General features: G+C 43.0%; 1 protein-coding gene across 2 annotated transcripts in view; it reads right to left on the bottom strand.

The window, feature by feature from the left end:
- Positions 1-26,667, bottom strand: part of LOC119161976 (nose resistant to fluoxetine protein 6) — a 208,628-nt gene that overhangs the window by 48,315 nt on the left and 133,646 nt on the right. For both annotated transcript variants that reach the window (XR_012887477.1, XM_075879869.1), the window contains exons 11-12: positions 19,472-19,554; positions 15,723-15,845 (exon numbers count right to left, since the gene is read on the bottom strand). Coding sequence is in view for 1 of the 2 variants with exons in the window: in XM_075879869.1 (XP_075735984.1) it covers positions 15,723-15,845; positions 19,472-19,554 (206 nt within the window). In the remaining variant the exon portion in view is untranslated. The remainder of the gene's footprint in view (positions 1-15,722; positions 15,846-19,471; positions 19,555-26,667) is intronic.

The raw sequence follows: 26,667 nt of genomic DNA, 5'->3' as shown, positions 1-26,667 counted from the left end.
TACAAAATATTGATGCACAGCCCTTTTCTTTAGCATGACATTGTCAAGGGCTTTATTCTTGTGTTTTTTATAAAAGCTGCTTGTCACTGGGCAGCAGCGGAAAACTATGCATCAAGCTTTTGCGAGATGGTTCGAGAAACACCGTGTTCAGACATAACAGTGCCGGTGAATTTCTCTCGTAAGTTACTTTCTGTATTATATTCAAAATGAGTGTTTTAGAATTGTTGTTTTATAGCCATTCATTTTAATATTGACACCTGAGTGTATGTACGTATGTATGGGTGTACATATGTATATGTGTGTGTGCGTATATGTATGTATGTATGTATGTATGTATGTATGTATGTATGTATGTATGTATGTATGTATGTATGTATGTATGTATGTATGTATGTATGTATGTATGTATGTATGTATGTATGTATGTATGTATGTATGTATGTATGTATGTATCTTTTAATTGAGAATCCGTTTATCATTGGTGAGTAAGTTTGGTAATGATTTGGCTGAATTTGTTTCTAGTTATTTCTCTTTTGAGCCATTATACATTTCAATTTGTTTTGTACTGCTTAAAAATAATTGTAACCTACACAGAATATGTGTGTTCGAAGAAGTTGTTTCATTTACCAACCTACAGTCATGAGCAAGAAATTGGGTAAAATGGAACGAACCTGCGAAGATTAGTTTAGAGCATAGCTACTCTACATGGCATATCTCATACACATAGCGTTGGTTGAATATGTCGATTTCAACCTTTCAATTTTAATCAGAATAAGCAAGCTATCACCCGTGGTTGTATATGTGTGTGATATTTATGCATACTGTGATACCGGTTCGCAATTACAATTAAGGTCACAAACCTAGTCAAGCTGAATACACGAATTTTGTCCATGCACCTTTCATCTGCACGGGAACTGTTGTTAATAGAAAATAAACTTCTGTTTAGAAATTTATTCTAGTAACCAAAAGCAGGGTATCTCTTTATCACACAAATCAAATTGCCATTGTTCTGTTCCATTCTGGACAATAGGGGACCCTTTCAGCAGAACTCTAATAACTGCTATAGTTCATTTTAACCATTGACAGCGACATTACACTGAAGCGTGCAGCATGACAAATAGCGGGAGAGAAGACACAAACTAATCACTCTGTTTGTGTTAGCTCTAACTGTCCGTGCTCTTTGGCCTTGCTGCATGTGATGATGCCCACCAAATTAGCACGAAAGCGTGTCCCTACAAAGGCAGTCAACTTGGCTGCAAGCAGTTAGCTCACTGCATGTGTAGATTTTCTTCAAAACACCGTGAAGACTGATTGCTGGTCGAATATCCAAACACGTGAAAAGTAATATACCAGGTATGATATTGGTATTTCGGCACTGGACACTTTTGCGATAAGAGAGGTTGGAGGAGAAAATTATGAACCCTGAATTGTTAAAATTTTTGAAGGAGCACAGTACAGCGCTTTTGGGTCAAAAGGGGAGTGAAAGAAGCAAGTGCAAAAGCCTACTTCTCAAAAAATTAGTACCCGCCACCACGCATAATGTCAGGCCGGGCAACCTCCTGAAAAAAAAAAGTGCTCAGTGATTCTGCGAATCGAACCAAGTACCTCCTAGATTGTAGTTGAGCGCTGTAACCGCTCGTCCACTGCAGCAGTGCTTGGATTCGCCCTATTGCTGATATATCGTCATTCCTTCGAATAAAGCCAAATGCAAAAACGGCCTGTTAAACTTTGTCAAAAATAGAAAAAAATAGTTAGAATGCGTTTGCCCAAGGTTACTAGAAGATAGAAACCACCACGTGTGACTGTATAACCGTGCGCTATTTATTCTTGTACATTACTGTCATGACGTTGGGATAGCCGGCTCTAACGTAGGCTACCTTCTCATAGTTTGCCAAATATAAATAAGAAAATAAAAATATATATCAACCTGTGACAACGCTAATCAACTATTATGAGTTCACTGTCACTAGTGTCACTTTCACTAGATGAATGCTCAGTTTGCTTCCATTATCGTTATCTAGGAAAGTTTTGGCTCATTAACTCAACTCTCCTAATTAGCATTGATTCTCACATCTAAGGACAGTCACACTTCATCTCGCTTTTTGAGTGGCTGTCACTCCCATATAACGCGTACTCCACTTTTTTATGCTCTCCGAGCATCTGATGCTGCTTTGCGGAGACTTTCTCTGACGTCTGCTGGGCCAGAAAATTGTCTTTGTTATCTATCAATTTCAAGCTTTCGCGAAGCCGAAACGAGAGTCTCTCTCTCTCTCTCTCTTCATTCTTTTCGCACGTGTGATAACGTCTCTCGACCTCAAGACTCGTATACACGTCCCTTTGCGCACTCAAACAACGCGCACTCAACGTGCTTTGTTTGCGCACTCAAACAACGCTGGACGAAATATTTGCACCGTGTTTTGTGCAAAGCATTAGCACTGGGACACCTCCCGACGAGTCTCCCTCATTTTACGTAGACATATACCTAAGCGTAAGCGTATGCACGTTCTCGCATTCTGGCGTTATAAAAATGCTGCGGTGCATGGAACCAGCGAAATTGCGCTCACAATTTCATTTGATTACTGCTGTTATCTATTTTCGCACAATTCGTCTGCAGGCACCAAAGTCGCTCATGTGTCTTGTAATAAGAATATTGTAACAAAGGCTACCTTTGACTATAGGTACAAAACACCCTTACGTTCACCACTATACCGTTCTAGATTGCACCGAATTAGTTAAGTAGCAGCACAGCTTCAATGAAATGTAAGGTAACTGGTCGCGTTAAATAGGAAAAGACATTGGAGGCACATTTTCAAACATTGCATGCATCGATTTATGTGTGGTGTCATTTATGTGGTGCACCGGGAGTGTTGTTTACTTGTACTTGGTGAGATAGTGCATGGATTGCTCGGTGGCTTAAGGCCATCGAACAATTATTTTTTTTAGCTACAGTCGTTGATGAAAGGCGAGTGCTTGGCTTTGCACAGCCCGCCAAAACGCCTATTACAACGTACGCGGCATCCCGTAAGCGCTGTAGAACACGCTCGCGGAACTGAAACTTAGATGCAGCAAATCATTGGCTATCATCGTATACTCTCGATGCTAGACGCTTTGCGTGCTACCTTGATATTATCGGCACACACTTCTTTCTTTCCTTGTCGTTTCATCGACTATCGTGTGTCCTCTTTGCCCTCTTAAGTGCCGAATAAGTTAAATTCATACCCGCGCTATAGTAATCCCTCCAGATAAGAGAATTTTTGGCTAAGAAAATGCGTAGCCAAAGAGGAAGCTTTGTGAATTCGGCCCCAAATGTTCAACACACGTCCTTATCAGCGCCCAACACCAGATCAGCAGGTATTTTTTAAGTAAACTTTCTGTTGCTTAATGAAAATTGTACGGGCTTAACATCCCAGCATTTTGAGTGACGCCGTGGTTGAGGGCTCCGGAATTTTCAGCCTCCAATACGACTCTGCATGGGCACTTAAAATTAAAGGCACAAGTGCACGAGCTTGTATTATTTTAAACTCTGTGAAAAATGCGAAAGCCACATTTGGGATCGAACCCGGGATCTTGGGATCAGCAGGGGAGCACAGTAATTCCTAAATACCCGCGGCGGCTGATCGTACTTCACTCTACTCTTCGTCCTACTTCTCGGCCTTGAGCGCGCAAGCATATCGGAAGATTTATCACATATAAAAGGGGGGGGGGGAGAGAGGATGCGAAAAAAAAAACGCTCCTTCCTTTTGTTTTCTTCAGCCTGAAGGCGACTTGCCTACGCGTGCTAGGAAGCACGTGTCCTATGTTCCTTACTATCGTATGAACGATTTAATCAAAGCTTTATCTGCTTGATGTATTGCTTTCTCGGGAAGATCTTGAAATAAAAATACGACTGTGACAGATATGCGATGGGTCAAGTCAAACAACTCCTGTGCAACAGTTGCGGTTCTCATTATTTTTTTAAGGAAAGGTTGTACCACAAACTCAAATGGTCAACTGACTTTTTCAAATTAACTTGTACAGGAGTCGCTGCGTGAGATATTTTGAGGAAACCTTAGTGATGCTTGAACTGACGTGCCATTCTTCTTGCTATACGATAACGTTGGCCTTTCAGTTTCATTCAGTCAGTCATGGTTTGACAAAATGTGAAATTTTGTGAGAATTTCGCCGAACTTGTGACCACTGGAAATAACAACCCTGCTCTTTGGCGAGGGCATGTGAAAATGAAATAAGGAGCAAAAGGACTGATGTTAGGGCCTGTGCTGGGCAAATATACTTTCAAATTTCACCACGATACAATACAAGATACTCTGGTAAGAATCACTGAGATACTGGTATAATATAATACTGAAAAAGCTGTATCTGTTACAACACTTTCCAACTGTATGATAAATTTGTTGTTATAGACACCCACAATGTAGGTGTGAATGCCTACACGTAAAGGTTCACTTGAATATGTCTTTGGTTCGCTTGAATAAGCGGCCAATTTCTTTTTCCAAAACCGTTGTTTGTATCTCAAAAGTTTCGTCCTTCTTGGCCAAAGTAATTTAGCATAGTTCCTAAGAGCTTATCGGGTTTTTTTTTATATAGCTCTCTAACAGGACATATATGCAGACAATTTGCTGAAACTGGTTCTAGCTTGTAATTTCTGTACTTGATGAGAGTCGCTCCTGAGCTTGCCGACCTGCTAGCGGGTCGTCAACACGAGCGTCAATAAGAACCATTCGCATGATGGCGCGAATACTGGTGTAAAATTTTATCTTGTACATAAATCACCGTATATGCAATACCTCATCACCAGTGTACAGCAGCAACCACGCTCGTTGCATCATTTATTGTGGCGAATACTTTGCACAGGTTTACGTAGAGAACGGGAAATTGTAAGTACTTTCACATTGTTTTTATGTGCTGCCGTAGAATGTTCGTTATCTACATACTCGCTAACGTGCAATCAACTTTTACGCACCAAAAAAAAACATATGCACCGCAGAAACGCCTCAGACCTATGCTATGGTCCCATAATGGCTACTGAAGAAAGAGGCAGTCGCTTACTAGACATATTCATTCATTTTATTTGGATGTTTCTCGATTTTTCAATAATGCATAAAATGTACAAAATGAAAATTTTATACTAACAACCAAGATCACGAAGGAACCTGATTAGGCACGCACGTCACATAATCACAATAATAATTGTCACGTTTTCGCGTTGTAGAACCACGATATGATATTGAGTCACGCAGTAGTAGAAGGCTCCGGAAAGTTTGATCATGTGGTGTCCTTAAGTGTGCAATAAATATAAATGCATCTACCTCTACCATTTCGCCTCCATCAAGCGCGGCCGCTGCGGTAAGATTTGCGCGTAATCTTAATAATCTCAGCGAATGTGAGTTTACGAAAAATTGTGACGTGGCTTGCATCGAGCGATGATATGTTTTTGTTGTTTAAACCAGATCACACCAAATAATAATAATAATAATAATAATAATAATAATAATAGTGCGCAGCATTACATATATTTGAAAACCATCGCAGGACACAGCCGCTGTTGACGCTCTTGCTGCCTATATGGATCGATTACCTGAGTGTTAGTAATATTGAAGAAGGAGATGGACTAAAAATGCCAACAAATACAATAAAAGTTCTCCATCAAGCATTCGCAGGTAAAAAGAATGGATACACGTTACATCTGGATCTTCTAATAGCTATAACAATTAAGCGTGCAGTATCCTCAACTGACCTGCTAAGGTGAGACAACAAAAAAACACTGCCAATGCAAATTGCTCGAAATAGCTCGTTGGAACACTTACAAGAAAAAATGAACCATTTAGTATAACAATGTTTATGGAAGACCCATCCGAAGGTCTTTAACATGGCTCCTAAATATTTTCATTATTATAATTTATTCTCAATTTGATCACTTCACTATGCAGGAAGCAGAATGGTTGGTTCTGTATATACAATGCACGTCCCCATAATGACATATTAGTTTCCCAAATTGGCTTGGCAAAAGAGTGAATATACCGATGTAAAATATACGAATGTAAATTGTAATACTGCAGAAATAAAGCAGGCAGTTCAAAGAAACAAACAAAAATGAAGCTTATTTGGGCGGCGCTTGTTTAGGCTTGAAGCTTCATCTTGGTGCTGGCGAGTGGCTCAGGGTGTCATCGCAGTGACAAGGTTAAAGAGCGAAAAAAAATATTGAGAAAACCAAAAGCATGTGGGCAAGTGCGTGAACGTCAACATTCGTGCACTTGTTTCTGTCAAGACTGCGCGTGTGCTGTCATGTTGCTATGCCTCGCCAAAAGGGACCCACACACGTCATCACATGCTCTAACTGGTGGACTGCGACGGAAAGGTTAGAATACGCCACTTCCCTTAGTTTCATTCGGGTAGCTTACTTTGAACAGTAACAGCTTGAAAGGGTAATTCAGCCAGGGATTGATGTTTCGCACGGTAGCATTGCGACGTCAGTGTCTTGTATCTTAAGATGCGTGATACATTATCGAATCCCACAGAAACACAGATACAAATAATTGCCTTATGTGACGTATGGCGATACAGATACACGATACCCATAGAGTATCTAGGACAGTATTTAAGATACATGTATCTCAGACACTGCTTTGCCCAGGTACGGGTGAGGAGGAGTTGAGAGTCAAAACTATAGCGTAACTGTGTACATTATAGCATAGCAACGCTGTAAAAAAAGAAGTCATGGTGAAAAGAAATGATGGTAAAGTTAAAAAAAAGAAAGAAAGAAAAAAAAGAAAGAAAGAAAGAAAGAAGGAAGGAAGGAAAGAAAGAAAGAAAGAAAGAAAGAAAGAAAGAAAGAAAGAAAGAAAGAAAGAAAGAAAGAAAGAAAGAAAGAAAGATAGATAGATAGATCCAGCAAGAACTTTCCAGACGGTGGCACTGTCTTTCCACTGTTTACTCATATTTAACAGGCGTGGAACTTGCTCTGCCATTCTTTTTTCTCAATATTTTGGTGTTGCTTTCCTGAACAGTCCTGGCTGCGATCGACGGCACACGTCCTGTCTTCAATCGTCACATCAAAATTGGCCGGCTGTAACTGCCTCAAATCCGTGGAATGCTGTGGCACCTCAATCAAGCATGAATATCCGGAACTGCCAACATGCAACATGCGTCTCTGAAACGCAGTGACAACGTCAGCAAGAGGTGTCGATGTCCTGTACAAAAAGAATCTTCCGGTGAATCATTTAACGTTTAAAGTTCTACTCCTAGATATTAGGATCGATCGATATTTCACTGTCAATCTAAAAACAAAAGGAGTACACAGGTTTGCTCGGAGTATTCATTTTGACGTTCAAAAGCATCGTTGAATAAACGTCAGGCACTAAAATACCTTTCGATTTCTAGCACAAAAGGAAATTATCCCCTGTTAAGCAGATCTAACACAGAGCCCAGCTTTTAGTATCTCCAGTATATGTGAATCACGGTCTCGCACAGAAATTAGCTCTTCAGAAAATCCATGAGCAGGCACAGAGGAAAAAACAAACAAACATAGAACTTGCATATTTTCTATTGGTTGGTGTACAGGTGGCTATAGTATAGGTCTCCAGAACTAGAGCCACCTGTGCGTAAGAGCAACTGGACAATTTACGCTGTCAGATAATATACACCCTAGAATCCCTTCAACAAGTTGTCGCTACCAAGCGGACAACAATCGACTTTCAGTAAAATAATGAAAAGATTTGGTACAGAAAACCCTCCCTGTATATAATCGCTGGAATCGTCGTTATACCATCGTAATCGTTTTATCATCGTCCTTCTATCGTGATCACGCTCATTTCATCATCCCAGTGCTGTGACGTCATCATTGTCATTTCCTTAACTAGTGTAATTCCATAGTTTTTACTTATATTGGCCCACCTCGCTAACAGCAATTTGCTGTAAGTTATTTGAGCACATCATATACAGTGAAACAGTTAAACACCTAGAGTATCAACTTCCTCACTCCATCTCAGCATGGTTTCAGAAATAGACGCTCATGCGTAACTCAACCCTGTCGAATTTCAGCATTACATCGCCCAATCTATAGACAGTGGCGCTCAAGCAGATGCAGTGTTCCTTGACTTCCGGAAAGCCTTCGATACCGTCCCACACAATCTGTTAGAATTTGCAATGTTCTCTGCAAACATAAACCTTAAGGTTATCAATTGGGTAAAGAACTATCTAAACGATCGACAGCAGAACGTAGTGCTTAATGGATCAAAATCATCTTCGGTAATTGTTACGTCTGGTGTACCACAGGGGAGCGTATTAGGACCTTTGCTTTTCCTGATTTATATTATTAGCATAGTCGATGGTATTACCTCTTCCAATAAGTTATTCGCAGATGATTGTGTAGTGTGTAGAGTGATTAAACCGCACAAGGATGCTGAAATTCTGCGGCATGATCTGTACCGAATATCAACGTGATGCCAAAAATGGAAAATGAGTCTAAACGTTCGTAAATGTTTCTGTGTATCATTCACCAACCGAATTAGTAAACTAGACACAACATACAGAACAAATAAATCAATAATTAGCAATGAATCCTATTATAAGTATCTGGGCGTCTATTTTTCCGACAATTTCAAGTGGAATAAACACATTGACATAACTGTGACCAAGGCAGGCCGGATGCTATACTTCATACGCAGAAATTTTAGACAAGCTTCACAGACCGTGAAACAAACCCTTTATCTCATGTATGTAAGACCTATTCTAGAGTATGCTTGCGTAATCTGGGATCCCCATCAGCAATACTTGATGGACGCATTGGAAAAAGTTCAAAACCAAGCAGCCACATTTTCGAGCAACAACTATAACTTATAGTTGTTCCTTTGCAAGCATCACAGAAATGAAACGAGCATTGAAATGAGAGACACTGATGGTAAGGAGGCAGAAACTCAGGCTTAAATTTCTTCATTGTATATATTAAAATGGAAATGCCATTAACACTCTTGATTATCTTTTCACGTGAACGTACGTCTCTAATCGTCAAGACCATTCAAGAAAAATATTAGAATACCGTTACAAAACCCACTCTTTTGGTAGTTCTTTTTTCGTAAAAACAATACAGGAATGGAACCGTCTACCGGAGGTTCTCGTCAATGAAACTGATAATGAATCCTTTTTTTTCTTTATTGTAACAACTCCTACAATATCACTGCCACTAAGAATGGTTTGTTGTCTCGAAGCGAGTGGGTGTTTACAAATGCATGACTGTGACGTTGTTTCGCTCACCAATATTCGAGCGTTTTTTTTTCTTTCTTCTCTTAAAATATTTTGAGTGCTGTTTTATCTGTTGAATCTATTGTTTCGGGTGAAAACTATGTAGTCAAATTATTATGTGTACCTCCCCTACGTAATGCCTCACGGCGATGTAGGTGAAATGTAATCAAATAAATAAAATAAAAGTATAGGGGACGTTATTAGAAGTAGTTGTAATGTAAATGTGACGAAATGATAGTGGACAAAATGATGACATGTGGCAGGTAGGAACTAAACCTGGGGCCTTCGAGTAAAGCGCCCGATGCTCTACCACTGAGCTACGGCGGCGGTAATTTCTCCGTTCAATTTACACGGTATATATGTGCATTGGGACATGAAAGCATAACTTTCAATAAAATTTCCTAAGCCTTCGTTGGAATTATTGTTTGTTACATCTTAATAATATTGTATTTTTAACAAAAAAACAAGCTTTTAAAGTTAACATTTCTTTCCTCCATTCCATTGATTCCAAGATTACCATACCGTAGTCGTCATGATGTTATAACGATTTCATACTCATTGCTGTTCGGGAGTGGTATTCGCACGTTAGAACACAGAAGCTTAAAGTGTTACAAATATAAAGTGTCGCAAATGTGACGGCTGCCACGGTGCCTTATCGAAAACCTGCCCTCGCAAAAAGGGGGTTCTGGCTTCTAGGAATGACTAGGGGCAATTCGTTCCATAAGGAGGCGGCTGAGCTGTGTAGCGCTGATATTCCTGCCATAGAGTGCCGTCAAAGGTGGAACTTACTGAGAAGGTCGTGGGTTCTACTTCGTTCAGCCAAGGCACATAACATCTCAACAGATAGAGAGAATAGGATGCGCTATATAGTTCTCGCTGAAAAGGCATGGCTTGCGAATATTAGACCAGCAGGATTGCGAAGAGCGTCAGAACGTGGTGGAAATACAGACAGTAGGCAACCATGTTACGGCAATTCTGAGGATCCTCGACGATACTATTCAAATTATCCTATCTAACCTCAAAATAGCACTTGTTCTAAGTTCACTGAAAGTACTAGAAGCTATAAGCCCCGTACTACAATTCCTCGAAAAAATGGTCAACGACCCCCCCTCCTTTCGCACGGAAATTGAGACAGCGTCCTTGATTTCTCATCCATTGATTTGCAAGTGGATTAATGTTGTGTCTCTCAGAATTCTAAAAAAATAATACTACGTGAAAACATAAAGTATACTGAAGAGACATTTCACTCTGTCAAGATGGACGACCAGGATAGCTGTTAAGAACACGACTCTGAGGAAGCACAGAATGAACATTAGCCGATCCCACACCCTGCAACTAAATCTGAAGCTTCTGTCCATAAATCTTAGAGATAAAATCAACATATCTTATTTCCGATATATATATATATATATATATATATATATATATATATATATATATATATATATATATATATATATATATATATATATATATATATATATATATATATATATATTGTCATGTACTAGACAGAGAACAAGAGACAACACCCGATCCTGGGCCAGCTGTTCTTACTCTGACTTCGTCCTTCTCTTCTTTGCTCTAGCTACCCGCGCGCCGAAGCGCCAGTGTCTTTCTTGGTCATGACACTCGGCCATGACTGCGCGCGCGCGGAGCTGGCGGCAAAGTTTCTGGTGGACGGGCTTGGCTGCATCGTGGTGGTCAGCCCGGACCACAATGCAAGATGGAGCGACGGTCTGGGGAAACCGTCTCTGGTGGCTGCCTCGAGCCGGTGGCTCTTTTGCACGCCACGATGTCTCTAGAAAAAGTGCTGTGGGCTCAGGCGGCCGGCACTGGCTGCCCCATTGCGGCCGACGCTCTCGGCCATGCTGCGATTTGGTCCAGGTATCTGCCAGAAGTAGACCTGGTGGTCGATACTGGCTGCATCTTGGAGGTCGGCCTCGACCACGCTGGAACTGGGTGCCGGAGTGTGCCACAAGTCTATCGGGAGGTCGAGACTGGCTGCATCGTTGTGGTTGATCTTGTCCAAGGTTCGAAGTGTTCAGAAGACTTGGTGAAAACAGTTCTGGCGGGTGGCATTGACTTCCTCGCCTGGGCCGGAGCCGTCTAGGCTGTGACTTGGCACGCTGAGACTGTATTTGTTGCCTTGGTCGGCCACAGTGTTGTTGTTGACGTTGGGCATTGGCATTCACTCGCACCTTGGTTGATGAAGACTCGGGGGTATGAAACTGGTTGTACCTCGATGGTCTGTCTTTACGATGCTGTAACATGGTGTGGAGATTTGGTGGGCGACAGTGGGTGTGTTGGAGCAGTCGTTGCTTGCCGAGTAGACATTTATGTTGTCTGAGTCGGGTGGTGTGATTTTTATGCGCATTTGAATGCCAAGCCGGAAAATGCTTGCGCAACAGAGGGTGAGTTTGAGTGCTCACCGGCCACTGGACACAATTATGATGCGACGTGCCCGCAGCTTCCTTGCTGTTATCGCTCTTGTTTTGACCGAGCTGGTCATGGCCTGAACAATCAGGGGCAATTTCCATGGTGACGACTTCATGGGGGCCTGCGCGAAGTTTTGTAAAACTTGCCGTGAGAGACCTACCGGACACAGGCGCACCATCGGGCCACTGCTCCATGACAGCAGAAATGCCTGTGCAAGGCAGAGCTACACGTTCGTGATTCTTCCCTACATCTTGGTCACTGAGAGATGACAGGATGGTAGGGGCTCGAACCGCATCCTCTAGGTCGGGCTTTTCCCGAGTTCCGTTTTGAGAGAAAGTCGAGTTGCATGGACAGGTGGCACAGGGAATCAGACCGAAAGCAGCTATGAGCTCGAAGCTCCACTCCGCCCATGACTGCTGCTTCCAACCTTCATACCGGTGCCACGCCGCTGCACCTTCCCGAAGACGGTCTATAGCCACACACCATTTCTGTTTTTCTGTCCAGGCCTCGCGCATTGCTATCGCGTTGACGGTTGCCACCCAGCTGTCGGCGTCGTTCCGGACCCCGTGGAACTCCGGTAGTTCGCAGACGGCTGGTGATAGTGAGGTGGCAGGTGGCAACGCAGAGATCACCAATGCGAAGCAGTCGAGCTGGTGTGAGAGCTCTATCAGAGAAGACCGAAGCTCCCTGCGTTGCTCCGGTGTGCTTGCCTCAAGGTCGTATAAGGCAGCTACATCCAACACTGCGTTAATGTCACGCAATGCTGGCAACATTGTAGGAGCTCGCTCAGCGATCAATGCTGTCAGTTCGTTAGTCTCGGCGCGGAGCAGTGCGATGGTACGCCGCAGCTCCACGGCACTGTCGCACGAGGCTTCTGAACCGCTTTGGTTCGCGTCCGTGAAGTACGTGGTTCTAGTAGTACTCACGGTGGTGACACGCACGTCCAAGGAAGCATCAACAGCGTTTCTTGGCGGCTCATGTGTTGGAAAAGTTCCGGACAGGGAATGCAGGCCGTGGGAAGCTTGAACAGCATTCCCAAAGGACAGGAGCCCGTGCGTATTGCGGCCGCGAAGGGGTAGCACAGTGTCCATTCGGTGATGCCCTGGTACCACAGAGGAGGCATGGACACCGTCGTCCACCGATGGTCCGATGGGCAGCTGAAGCGGCGGCCGGGTTCTTGACTTCATCGCCAAAGAAGCGTGAACGGCGTTCCTGGATGGAGAAGCCCGCACTGCCGACGAACCACGAAGACACGTACCGGTGGCTTCCCGCAGAGGGTTCACTTGTCGGCTTGCGCTGACGGCCGCCGAGGAGGCCTTGACGCCCTCCCCGAACGGTGGTGGCAGTGGCGGCCGGTGAACAGCTGCCGAGGAGGCCTCGACGCCGTCCTCAAGCGGCGCTTATCGCAGCTGTCCTGGATGACGAAGCCGGGACGTAAGACTTCTTCTTCGTCGACTGCGCCATTGTGATGAGCGAGACAGAGAACACAAGAGACAACACCCGATCCTGTGCCAGCTGTTCTCATTCTGACTTTGTCCTTCTCTTCTTTGCTCTAGCTACCCGCGCGCCGAAGCGCCAGCGTCTTTCTTGGTCATGACAATATATATATATATATATATATATATATATATATATATATATATATATATATATATATATATATATATATATATATATATATATATATATATATATATATATATATAGGCCGAAACGTCGAAATAAACCACGTTGTGACCGCTCACGGAGGTTCTACTAGAATATATATATATATATATATATATATATATATATATATATATATATATATTGTGGGCGCTTGACCTTACCTCTGCACACCTGACCACACTCTCTTCACGCATGGTTTCTACCCTTCCCCCTGGCGCTCATCTCGCTCAGTTTGCTATTACTGCGGGTATCGCGGCCACATTACTCGTTTCTGCCGCAAGCGCCAGCAAGGCGAGCGCCGCGATTACGACATGCGTGAACGAGATACTTTGTACTATCAAGGTCAACGCCAATCATCACCTCCACACCAGTCTCCCTCCCCGCCCGCATCGAGTGCACCTCGAAACAGCCGGAACTCCAGACGCCGTTCACCTTCACCTTTTCGCCGCTCCTCCTCCCCACTTCAACCTGCCTCATTCGTCACTGCCAGCATTCGGATAACTAAGTAATGCAGTTTCTGGGGGGAAAACTGCATTCCGAATTAGGACTGATATTCCTCTACCAGGCCCATGCAACATGATTTCGGTGGTAGTGGAAGGAGTGTACGTGGATGCTCTGGTGGGCACGGGTGCGGCATTTTCCGTTATGCGTGTTGATTTAGGCCAACGTCTGAAAAAAGTCATGAGCCCTTACGATGGATTCACGTTGGTTGCTGCCCAGGGATATATACCATTCGCCGTTCCGCTTTCTGTACAGCCCGCGTTTTTATTGATGGTATCCGACACCACATTCAGTTCGCCGTCGTGACTGATTGCTCTCACCAATTATTTTAGGGTGGGATTTTTTTCTTCTGCCTCCGGGGCTATTTGCTGTGACCAACGCGTCGTCCGCCTCACCATCATGAATTGCACACTCAACGACGACCCCCAGAGACCACTTCATTTGACAGCTGCGAAAGATACCGAATTGCCACCAGGTCAAGAGCTAATTGTAACTATTACCTTCAAAGACATCCACTATGGCGACGTATTGGTCTCACTATCATATATTTGCGTCGGTAAAGGCATCAGTCTCGCTTCCGGCATACTTCGCTTTCTCAATGGTTCCGCACTTGTCACCGCCGTAAATACAACATTCGAAAAAATTTTACTACCTCAGAACACCACGGTGACCTGCGTGACGGATCACGAGCCTGCATGCGTCGTGCCACTTCATGCCGTCTCTTCCAACGACAGCCCTAGGTGTGAGCCTGCTTCTTTTTCCGCCTTTACTGCAGCCAGTAGCGACGACTTGACACCTTCACAGATGCAACAGCTCCTTGCTTTGTTAAAGAAACACGCAAGTTCCTTTGATGTTTACTCCTCGACGTTGGGCCGCTTTACTACTACAACGCATCGATTCCAGAAAGTCGGAACATCTGTTGTAGGCCGCCGACCTTACCGCGTGTCTCCTGCTGAGAGAAAAATTATGGAAGAAAACGTAGCTGGCATGCTCAAACGAGAGGTAATTCACCCTTCATCTAGCCCTTGGTCGTCGCCTGTGGTTTTAGTTCATAAGAAGGATGGCTCCGTGCGCTTTTGCGTCGATTACAGGGCGCTCAACAAGATCACTCGCAAGGATCTGTACCCAATGCCTCGAATTGACGACGCCCTGGATTGTCGTAGATACTAGTCGTCCACGTCTTTTGTGTGAAATGACTTGCATTTGTACGAAAGTCTTTTGTGTCTGCTTTTACGACGTTAGAGGCCTAGAACATAATTTTCTGCTGATTTTCAGTGCCTGAAACGTTTTTTCTGCCTATTTTAGGCGCCTAAAAGGCGTTATTTATTGCCTAAAAGTCTGGCCTTTAGTAATGAGGGAGTCTGCGCCGGGGGCGGCACGCATGGACGGGGCTAGAAGGCATAACTTTGTGATGTCGTCAGAAACTCCCTTTTCTGTTTCATCTCCTTGTACCGCTTTCGCAAGTACAGGGTGCCAAACTGAAAACTTTTTTTCAGTTAACCTCCGTGTCTCTCTTTTATACCTAATTCGTGTGTGCCTCTTCATTCGTGACGTTTCTCTCAAGTTGTATGTTACCATGTGATTATAGGAGGTGGAACGTGCATTCTTTGTGTTACCTACAGCTGTTGTTGCTATATTTGTATACCCCATAGAGGACAATATGTTGAGTGACATGTTATTATACAGGCTATGTTTAGGGAATGCACAAAGAGCGCTGCCACGAGGTCTAGATGGAAGTATACAAAAAGCAAGATGTCAAAATTAATCAGGGAGACATTACCTAGGTTTCCCACATCTCGCACCGCTGTTCCGGGACCTCTTACGATCTTGTTCTTCACAAAAGCAAACACATATTTTAAGAAAGGAGTTCTACTTACGTTATTGACTCGCTGATCACGACAACGAAAGGTGTCATGTCCGTACCGGCGACTTGCCAAACTGACACTGAGCATCCTACTAAAGATAGGAGTGCAAATATAGCCACAGATATTTTAGGACGACTGCAAGAAAAGCAAAAAAAAACAAATCAGAAACACATAAAGTAGGCAACCATAGACGTAAGCCCCTGTGCTGTAGGCACGTGTGCTCAGATTTGGGTGCACGTTAAGAAAGCCCAAGAGGTCCAAATCTCCGGAGCCTTCCAATACGGCGTCTCATAATCATATGGTGGTTTTGAGACGTTAAACTCCACATATCAATCAATCATCAATGCCTGGCATGCAGCGATAGATCGTATTCAGTGAAGTGCCCAATATTTTTCTTTGTTTATCGCTTCTGAACATAGGGAATGCTCTTATTATATTATTAGGAAGTTCGGTTCTAATAATTTAACGCGAGGCATTTCATGGTGAATCAAATGCATTGATAGCCTATATATCGGTCGATCCATCTAACTGGTCGCGTAGGTCTTCGTGTGTTCGCGGCCGATTGATTAACTTGATGTATACCTAAACTTGGCGTGACATGAAAAGAGCATATGAAAAAATTAAGTGACTGGTCATTACGTGAAAATAATGACAAGCAAGTCATGTACACCATGACATATGTGACCCGGTCTTGGAGGTGCAATAGCCATTTTTTCTTTATGTGTGTAACACTGGCATATGGCATGATAAAATTACTTAACTAACATAAATAAGTAGCTATAACACGAAAATTATGTTATGCATGTCGTGGACGCCATGACATGTATGTCCTGGTCATGGAGCTCTAACCGCAATTTTATTAACTTGATATGAACCGAAATAGACATGGCATGATAAGAGCGCATGACTTAGATAATTTATTTGTGCTAATAGTCATAACAGAAAAAAAATATGTCATGTGTCATGTGGGTCATATACGCCATGATATACATGACCCGGTTATGGCGTTCTGAAGGCCGTTTTTATTACCTCGATTAAATGTGTGAGCTTACCGTAATTTTAGCGAGAACGGCTAAGTGGCGAGAACGGTAAGTTATCACAAGTTTGTCAGTGATGCTTTGGTCAGATCAATCAAGGCTAGCTTAATTCTAACTAATCCGAATTGTTATACTCTAGCTATACACGATCATGAAACTGGCTAGGAAATCTCAAGTTACTCAATGTTGACTTGCTCATCATTATCATCAGCCTGTCTACGCCCACTGTAGGGCAAAAGCTTCTCCCATGTTCTGCCAATGAACCCTGATCCTGTGCTTTCTGCTTCCACGTTATACCTGCAAACTTCTTAATTTCATATACCCGCCTAATTTTCTGCCTCCTTTGCACGCCTTCGCCTTCCCTTTAACCCTTTCGGTCCTGGCGGTGTCAATTGACACCACCGCACAACATTTCCCCCAGTATCTCGGAAACGTAACCAATACTGCTCATTTTTGAGGGCATAGTTCTTCAATGATCCCCACTGCAATTGACATCAATATTGCGGCACGTTTGTAGAGGTAGCAGCCACAAAGAAGAAGAAGCACGACCGATGTCTTTCGTGAAGCCGAGGTGCGTAAGTTGAGGCGGGTAAGCGCCATTTTCGGGACGACGTACCGAAGCTGTTTCAGTGAGTATTAGGCTGAAAAGTAAGACGTTGGTTTCCATTTTGTGTACACCATTGATTGGCCGGAAAAAAGAAGCCATTTTTTTTTCATTTTCCAATCACTGGGCCTTAATCACCTAATTTGATGCCACGTTAAATAAACCAAAAATGCTTGTACCAGCGGCTCAATTTTTTGTTTGTGGTCTTCTGAGGTCCTAACTACGAGAAAAACGCGCACAAAAAGTGTATGCGACCAAAGTAAAAAATCCAGGGCTGAAAGGGTTAAATTCAGTAATGATCAGCGGTTATCCTACCTACGCGCTAAGTGTGCGGCTCATGTCCATTTCTTTTCCTCTGACCAGCGATTATCCTACCTACACGCTAAGTGTGCAGCTCATGTCTATTTCTTTTCCTCGACTTCAACTATGACATACTTCACCTCCGTTTGTCTCCTGACCTACTCAGCTCTCTTCCTGTCTCTTAAGGATAAACCTATTATGTTCCTGTCCATTGCTCGTTGCGTTATCTTCAATTCATGTTCAATTCTTTTTGACTTGCTCACAGATAGCTTAATTCGCCGGAGTCGGCATTGGCTTAACGTCGCCTTACTCAAGCATCAAACTGGCTGGCCAATCTCAACTCAACCTAAATTACCTTGTAAAAAATTAGCTAAATGCGTCTAAATGTGGATTCGCTTAACGGGGCCGTATTCAGGCATCCAACTGGCTAGGCAGTCTCAACTTACTGAAAATTCACTTGTTCAAGGTTAGATTAAATACATTTTAGTATGTATTTTACTAATAGGACTTCAGAAGGCCACAATAAATAAAATGTTAGTGGTGTAAGTATTTATGGATTTAAAGACACACCATGAAATTAGGCTATTTTGATCCTATAGTCAAGAAAGCACAAGAATTGCAAATGTTTTTGTGCTCTGCCCTAGAGTACACGAAATAGAAACCAACGTAGTATTTGACAGTATGGAAGCCCTTAAAACAACTTCAGGACTTTTCGAAAACGCCGCCTTCTTGCCTCTGCTCGCCCGCCTCGACGTCGCCCATGACAATGGTCAGGCTTCTTGTTTACTGCTCCAAGATCCGCAAAAATGAAATAACAGTTGTGTCGATCGTATTGAAGATGCTTGAAGAAATGTTTCTCCAATATTGAGCAGGTTTGGTTTTGATTTCGAGAGTCTAGGAGACATTTGCGTGTTGTCAATTGACGACAGCTGGGCCGAAAGGGTTAATCAGGCCTTAACCGGACTGGCTTCATTTCGCCATACTCAATCATCTGACTGACTAGGGCATCTTAACTACCCTCTGAAGTGACTTGTTTGAAATTAGATTGAACTAGGCTACTCAGGATCAGATTAATGAGACCTTGTGCAGTCATCCAAGTTGCTAGTCATTCTCAATCTACTCAGCATTGACTCATTCATAATTAGCTTAGTCAAGGTTAGCTTCATTGGACTTAATTTGAATAAACATAACCTAGTTGGGTCTAGCCTATCTCACGGTTATGTCATCTCATTTTGTTGCTGGTAAGTGTGATGGGACAAAACTCACTCTTACCCGACCTAAACCCGCTTAGCTGGTGCCGATCAGTATAGATTCGTACGCGCTAGCCTTGATTGTATAGTCCAAGCTAGTAAGGACTCGATATACTGGCTTAACTGGGCTTTTTTAAGCCCTTACCATTGGCAATGCCGGCGGCTTAATTGGCATCGATTAGTATAAATTAGTATTGATTTGTATCGATAACTGTTGACTGGTTAGAATGATGGAATTTTTTTCCCTCTATCTTGTTGTCAAAGACAACTATTATAATGTATCTTCTCCGTGAGGTAAAATTCGCACGGAGGCTTCTAAATGCTCTCCCGAAATCTATTATTCACGGGATTCAGAATTTATAACAGACATTGAATATCAAAAAAGAAAGACTTCTATGTTGTGTTTCTACGTTGGAACATGTGGAAAATCGAAGTGAAAGCTTAAATCACATAGTTAGCCCCAATTACTGTCAATAATGTTTTGGGTAGAAGATAAAAACTATCTAATGATCACTAGAGTCCTATACGGCAAAAAAGTGCGATCTGTTAATCCAAAGCTATAATACTTACTTCCTCAGTAGCAGAAGTATTGGCAAGGTGACAAGAAAGAATTGGAAGTCTACAGATAAGTACCAGAGATGAGGAAACATTCTCTGCAAAGAAAAAGAAAACCGAATAGGCTATTGGTAAAATGTTCTCCACGCTCTCGCTTGTATACTTTTAAACATAACTGTCTACAGTGTGTTTTGTGTTTGGAATATCGGACACCACATACACCCGAGACCTTTGGAACCTTCGATGTTCACATAGAAACCTTCATTGCTGCACTCTTGTTTTCTAAATACACATGCTACGGAACCACGGCCAATCCTTTTATATATGCAATGAGAAAAATACGTGGGGCTACTGTCTAAACAAAACGATAAGCGCCGGCTCGAATGCAGCGAATTTTATTGATCTCAAATACTAGGACCGTGAACAAGTTCATTTCTGTGGCAAAGAACTCAGAAGAACCTACTTCAGGGATGAAGAAATCATTTGTTTGCTCCGGCACATAATATCACTTTATTGTCTTGAGAATTGCCGAAGATATGAAGTTACAATCGCGGCGCTTACAAACATTTAGCTGTTTTAAAAATGTCCCAATGACGACAGCTATGATTTGCATGGTCTTGTGTCGCATATGCCCGTATTGCCTCAAATGCGCCAAAGAATGACACCAGATATTCAACAGCCTGTTCAGTGTAGAGCGGTTTACTTAGGCGGTATAAATGTAAAAAAACAGTCCCAGTGAATGTTCCGCCCACCGATCGTGCATGAAACCAGTCAATATCTGGCAGACTCGCTTGCGACACAGTATAGGAGATAACAATTTCAAGGAGCGAGAAAGTGATTTTTTTGGCTGTTTTAGACATGCAAATGTAAGTTCTCTGCCAGATGGAGCGCAACACTTATTTGGTTCACACCATTCACAGGAGACGCACGTGACTATAGACATCGGCTTGCAATGTTTTCTGGTTATGTAAATAGGTTTGCACAGGCCACAAAAATATCGCTGTTTTTAAGCTACGAATGCTACAGCACTTAAGTTATAACACAGTAACACTTATGTAAAATAGGTGTTACAGGGCTCACATAAGAATACACATGCACCGCGAACAAGTGTTCCACATGCACTGTGAACAGGTATATAGGTTTTTTGTGTAGCCATTGTAGCAGTGTAATTTCATTCATATAAACGTCTCCACCTTTCACTTAACCATTCTCTCCTATTGTTTTTAAATGCAAGTATGGGTACGTACATTTTCTAGGCTCTACGGCTATTTGATCAGTAAGCATGTTTCTTTAAAAAAGTAGTCATTCTTCCCAGTTTTATAGAAACATTCTAACGCAGTCATGAGCATGGGATCAAAGATAAAAAAAACTAGACAGAACCCCAGCCTTGTGGGCATCGGTGTCATACAATGCACTCGGCGAGTAATTGTCAATGCTGCATTATTTCGTATCAGACCAAGCGTTACAAGGTGAATCGACGTGTTTTTGCAACTGTGTAGATGAGTGTTCATCGTGCACTCTAAAAACTGCGGAGGGTATCGCAGGAGTAAAAAGACCGAGTTACTCTTGATAGTGTTCTTCTACTCTCGCAAATCATCCGATAGAGTGAAATTAATTTTCACTCTTTATGACACAAGAGAGTGAAACAGCTTTCTACTTTCTACTCTACCCCTTTTCGAAAGAGTAAAATGCCCATATACTCTTGAGGCATGAGAGAGCAAAACGTGGTTATACTCTTGCTCTTGATTACTTATAGGTGCGTCGGCAAACCGCGAGTGATTAGCACTACCTAATAGCCAAAGATATATGTAAGAAAGCACACTGCATTTGCTTGTTGAGAATTTGGAGATGATTAACAAAACGAACAGCATTTACAGTGTGCGCCAGTGAATTTCAGCGGACTGGAAGGCACTTAGAATTCTTAATATACACGTTTTTAGCCTTGAATCTGAGTCGTGAAATAAGTAACTACTACCTCATTCAATCGGTCACAATCAAAACAACGCAAACGGCTATGACATTCTCCTTATAGTAATATTCATGTTTTTTTTTTTCGCTACGACCATCACACATGGGCGATGGCGCCATAAGACAAGCGTATGGTATGGCTACAGTAAAGTATGGTGGCTTTAGTCGTAGATAGTGAACAATATTGACTGAAAATATGTCCAAGGGTGAAATAAAAAGTAACTTGTTTAGTGCACACTTCAGATGCACCATGTTTTTTAGGCAGAAATGACAAACCACTTAGCGAGACAGTGTAAATGCCGTTCATGTAATCTGTTGCACTATTTTTTTTCTTCTACTGAAAAAAAGCGTGTCGGATAGACGTTCTCATTTCTCGAAGCACAAAATAAACACAATAAACACATTAGCTACAGTGCGTCTTGTTTTTACAAGCGCGGAGACACTCAAATCTACGCGTCTAAACAAGGAAATGCAGACATATTACCAACATTACTTATGACAAAAAGAAAATAGAGACCTATTCCTCGTCTTTTAGGGATGATAAAATGGACTTCAAACTGGATTGGTACCCCATCTTGGTGAGGTGCTTGGCCTTGTCACCTGTGGTGTATAACGCAATTTGAAGAACTCTCGCTGCTGTACTGAACTTCATTAATTGTCGAGCGTTTCTTTAGTAATGCTAAAGCACTTATTGTCGCTTTGTGATTGTACTTATGCTCCATACTATGTCAATTTATGTTCATTTTAACACACATTGCAATAAATACCATTGAAAAAAAACAATTCAGTGTGCTTTAGTGATTAGCGTGTTAGACTCGCAATCTGCCATGTGCCTGGCGGTCAAAAGTTCGAGTCCTCCTTGGTCAAGTTTTTTTCACATTTTATTTTCTTGCTTTTTTGTCGTAGCGCTCGTATTTAGTCATTCTTACGATCTGGGCATGCAGAAATACGTCAAAAAGAATTGAAAATCCCAATTTCGGCCCAAATTCTGCTATTTTTCTTCGTGAAGTGTACTGCTACTCTCTTCGGTGGGGTCATGCTACTCTGCGTCGAGCAGCGTTATGTTAGTCTATTGAAGGGGAGTACTTTCACCTGTCTTGGGGTAATCACTGTACTCTGCCTCAACAAGAAGTGATTTACTCTGGGAAAGAGAGTGAAATAGGGGACAAGATAGTACTCTCCCAAAGAGAGTGTCCAGCACTCTCTTAGTTTCTAGAGTGTGGGTTTATCAGGAACGTATACCACACTGTCGTTTATCGCGTAACCTAGGGTTTGACGTAACGTCAGCACTCAAGTTAGCGCGCACACCTCAGTATTATAAAATGATGTGCACATTCCAGCGCGATGAAGTCAGTACCACACGTAACTTTTGCTAGCGTATTGCTCCGGTGTCGAGCAACGCTCTAATATAGATAACTGAGCCTCCGAATAGAAATGTAATGCATATTAGACTGCTGTAAAAACAGAGTCAACAACGTAACCACAATTGGCGTTAATCCTACATGACGCCCGTATCATTAGATTACATATGTAGTGTATATTGCTTTGTTATAAAAGTATATAGCACTGCAGCATAAGTTGACGCTGCAGCGGCATTACGCCTACATATATTGCCTTTTCCCAAAGCAGATTAAAGACATGGCACGCTCTGTGGTAAAATACCTGATGGCCATACAGAATGATTTAGTTAGATTCCTGCTGGAATCCCGATTTTCATTATTTGCATTCATAGGGTCAATGTCGCTATCGTAGGTTTTTCTTGAAGCTCTGGCATTTGCATTACTAATGCCTGTTCTCATCTAGGCGGATAAAAACTGTTAATCACCTGTGGTGTATAACCACATACAAAATGCCTGCAGAGGACGCCAAGATATGCTTCGCATTTAATAACTATTTGCTGGAAAGTTGAATATAAAAGTGGGAGAAAAAACTGAGGCACACTGAAAATTCCAAAGTGTGTTTGACAAAAGCCTGTGGCCATTCGACTGACCATGCTTCTTTTCTTACACTGCCAGTAGAACTGCACACAAATTTAATGTGTAGTACATGTTTTGTTCTTTATTTTAACCATGAATCGCAGTGAAACGCGAGACTAATCTGCCTCTGTTTTGCATGCGTTCGTACTCTTATACTTTGCGCATCGTACAGACAACATCCGCGTTCAAGCACTCATAAGGCTCATTTCTCTTCCTGTGTGAGGAGGAGACACCGAAGCTTGCACCATTCCAGGGGACCGGGCGGACGTCGCTTACCATTATTATGAGACATTAAAGGCTTTCGTCTGAGAAGAAATTTCTTCAGGTGGGACACGAAACCACCTACCCACGTTTCTCGTGGGGCAGTGACTGACGGGGCCCGTCAACGCAGTACTCTCGTTAGAGTGAGGGGGCCCATCAGCGTAGTGTAATCATGAATACAGCGATGGTGCCCGTTATCGTAGTGAAACCGTAACAATCACGGGGCCCGTCATAATAGCGATGCAGCTACAGAAACGGGACACGTCACCGTAAACCAATGGCTACGGTGAGAGGTTCCATGAGCGCAGTACTATCTTTAGAGTGAGGGGGCCTGTCAGCGTAGTGTAGTCATGATTACAGTGACGGTGCGTGTCATCACAGTAAAATCGTAACAATGACGGGGCCCGTCATAATAGCGCTGCAGCTACAGGGACGGGCCCCATCACCGTAAAGCAATGACTACGGTGATAGGTGCCGTCACCGTAGAGTAATAGTAAAAACGAGGGGGATGATTATTGCCATAAATTTGTAGTCGTTTTAGGCGCCACCGCCTAGCTGCTTTGGTGGCGCAGTGGGTCGACGCGAAGTTGTGAATGCGTTCGCACCGCAGGTAGTCAGTTGGCGCCTTGTTTTTTTTTTTCATAGTTATGCATCAATATTGACATTGCGGTTTTCAAGGAATCGTAATACTGCTTTTTTGCAAGAAAATCGCGTCGTTGTTTGTGCCGGTCGTTAGCCCTACCGCGTTGATTTTTCGAGGTGCAGTGGGTACGTTGGTGTGCAACATGATGCGTTGTTGGTGTGCGACTTCAGTTCGAGTCGTGCTCGCCAGCTGGAATTTTCTCTTTATAACCTACTTATAATATTCTTTCGGAGGCGAAAATGCTGTACGCCCGTGTGCTCACAATCGGGTGCACGTTAAAACACCCCAGGGGTTCGAACATCCGGAGCCCTCCACTACGGCATCTCTCATAATCATATGGTTGTTTTGGGGGCGTTAAAACCCACACATCAATCAATCAAATAATTATTTCAAATAATGTTGCCTATTTTAAAGGCAGCATCGTACAGTGGAGCGATGGGAGGAGTCGCTGGCCAACGAAAACCTGGACGATGAGCTGAGTCGAGGTTCTTGCCGACAGACCCGGCCTGCTGAGTGGCAGCGGTCGTAGAGCCCTGATCTATCTATCTATCTATCTATCTATCTATCTATCTATCTATCTATCTATCTATCTATCTATCTATCTATCTATCTATCTATCTATCTATCTAGCCACTTTCGTTTGGGTGATCTTGTGGTCACCCCCTTAACTTCGCGTCACCCAAAATTACCTTGGGAGGGTGAGATGGTTTGAAAAATATGACACGCTGGTTAAGACATCAATAATGTCACAATCCCGCCGTGTACGTCGTCAAACACTTCCCGCCAGACAGTGGAACACACCCATTGGCGGGTATGTACCGCTAAATGCGGGCATGTGCCACAGATGAATGACACTTAGTGATTGACACCCAGGAACGATGAGAGCACACATGAGCAATTTTTACGCACGAGCGTTAAGGAATACCCAACGTCGGTAGCATCGACCCAACGAATGCAAAGAATAAATGTCCGGGTCCCAACTGGAATAAAGTCCAAGCATTCTGCGTGGCAATGAAGCATTCTACCACAGAGCTACGCCAGTTCTAAGGACAACTGTTCAGATACACGCTAATCTTCGTGAAACGTCAATAGTAGTTGCAGTGCTGCATACCCAATTTTATAAACATTACATCAGTCCTCCTTTGATACAGCCATCACGTCAGGGAAACGTGAATTGTGGTTAGTTGCCATGCGCTGAAGTTTATTTATGTAGCAGTGTCCAGGGCCAGCATCTTTGCGAACATCAGCGGTTCATACAGCTTCTGGTGCTGTTAATACGCATGTTCCAGTTGGCATCGTTGCGCAAATGCAAACAACTGGTTACATAAACATGTGCAGCTCTTGAATATATGTCTGTACATTTGTACATAGATTTAGCGTCATTTCATGATGCGTCGCTCGATGAAAAAATTGCAACACGGTCACGTTTCCTCCGCATGCTTTGCATAACGTCGATTCCCAGGTACGAGCGATCTGCTGAATGTTTTTTTTTCTTTACTGCTGTGCAAGGTGACTGCGCTCAAGCTCCCTACGGCTACCTTTCCTCACCGTAGGATACATCGACGCTGCTATATGCACGTTCATCCTTGCGTATTCGTTTCATCCACTCGGTCGTACCTTGTGGTTTACCCAAGCCCGCAGCTATACACCAGCCAGCATTTGCAAATTGAAGCGTCCCGTTGATAGGTCACCCACGACTTCGGCGTGCTCGCAGTTTAATCACCGATAACGATGCGGAACACGTTTGGCTCCCGCAAGACAAGCGTCGTCTCAGGATGGGAAGACAGCTACAGAGATCACACAACCGTTATCTACTGCACCGTAGAGAGCTCGAATGTCTATCTACGTTTGCATATTGCAATAGCACAAATTCATGGGACGAAAGCGACGTGAACATTCCCTTGTTTGAAGGAGCTGATTTGATCGCATTAATAATTCTCTATGTGCGATTTCAGGTGAAGTAGGCCCGAAGTCGGAGCTGCATGTGCTGTAGTCATATGTATTGTGGTTTTGGGACTTACTGAAACATACTGCGCAACCACACAGCCCTCGGGGTTGGAACACATTCTATGTTGACCTGCACGACGTTTGGCATTAGCTCATATGTCGCGTTCATAGAGTGACACGAAAAATACGTGGAGCCGATTGATTTGGGAACATCACATTATGTGTAACAACATATTTGTTGGAGCTATGGTATCGATGCAATAGAACGAAAACCCCACCCTGGGTGGTTGTTCAATTCGGTAATCGAGTTAATTCACACGCACACAACGGAATTTGCTCGCCCCACACAGCATCAATCTGGAATAATCGGGAAAAGTCTTCATCCCACGTTGGACGTTGAAGAAAAGGGATAGTTA

Source organism: Rhipicephalus microplus, chromosome X, assembly GCF_043290135.1.
Source record: "Rhipicephalus microplus isolate Deutch F79 chromosome X, USDA_Rmic, whole genome shotgun sequence".
Classification (NCBI taxonomy): domain Eukaryota; kingdom Metazoa; phylum Arthropoda; class Arachnida; order Ixodida; family Ixodidae; genus Rhipicephalus; species Rhipicephalus microplus.
The sequence above is the reverse complement of the archived record's forward strand: the minus strand, read 5'-3'. Positions and strand labels throughout refer to the sequence as shown.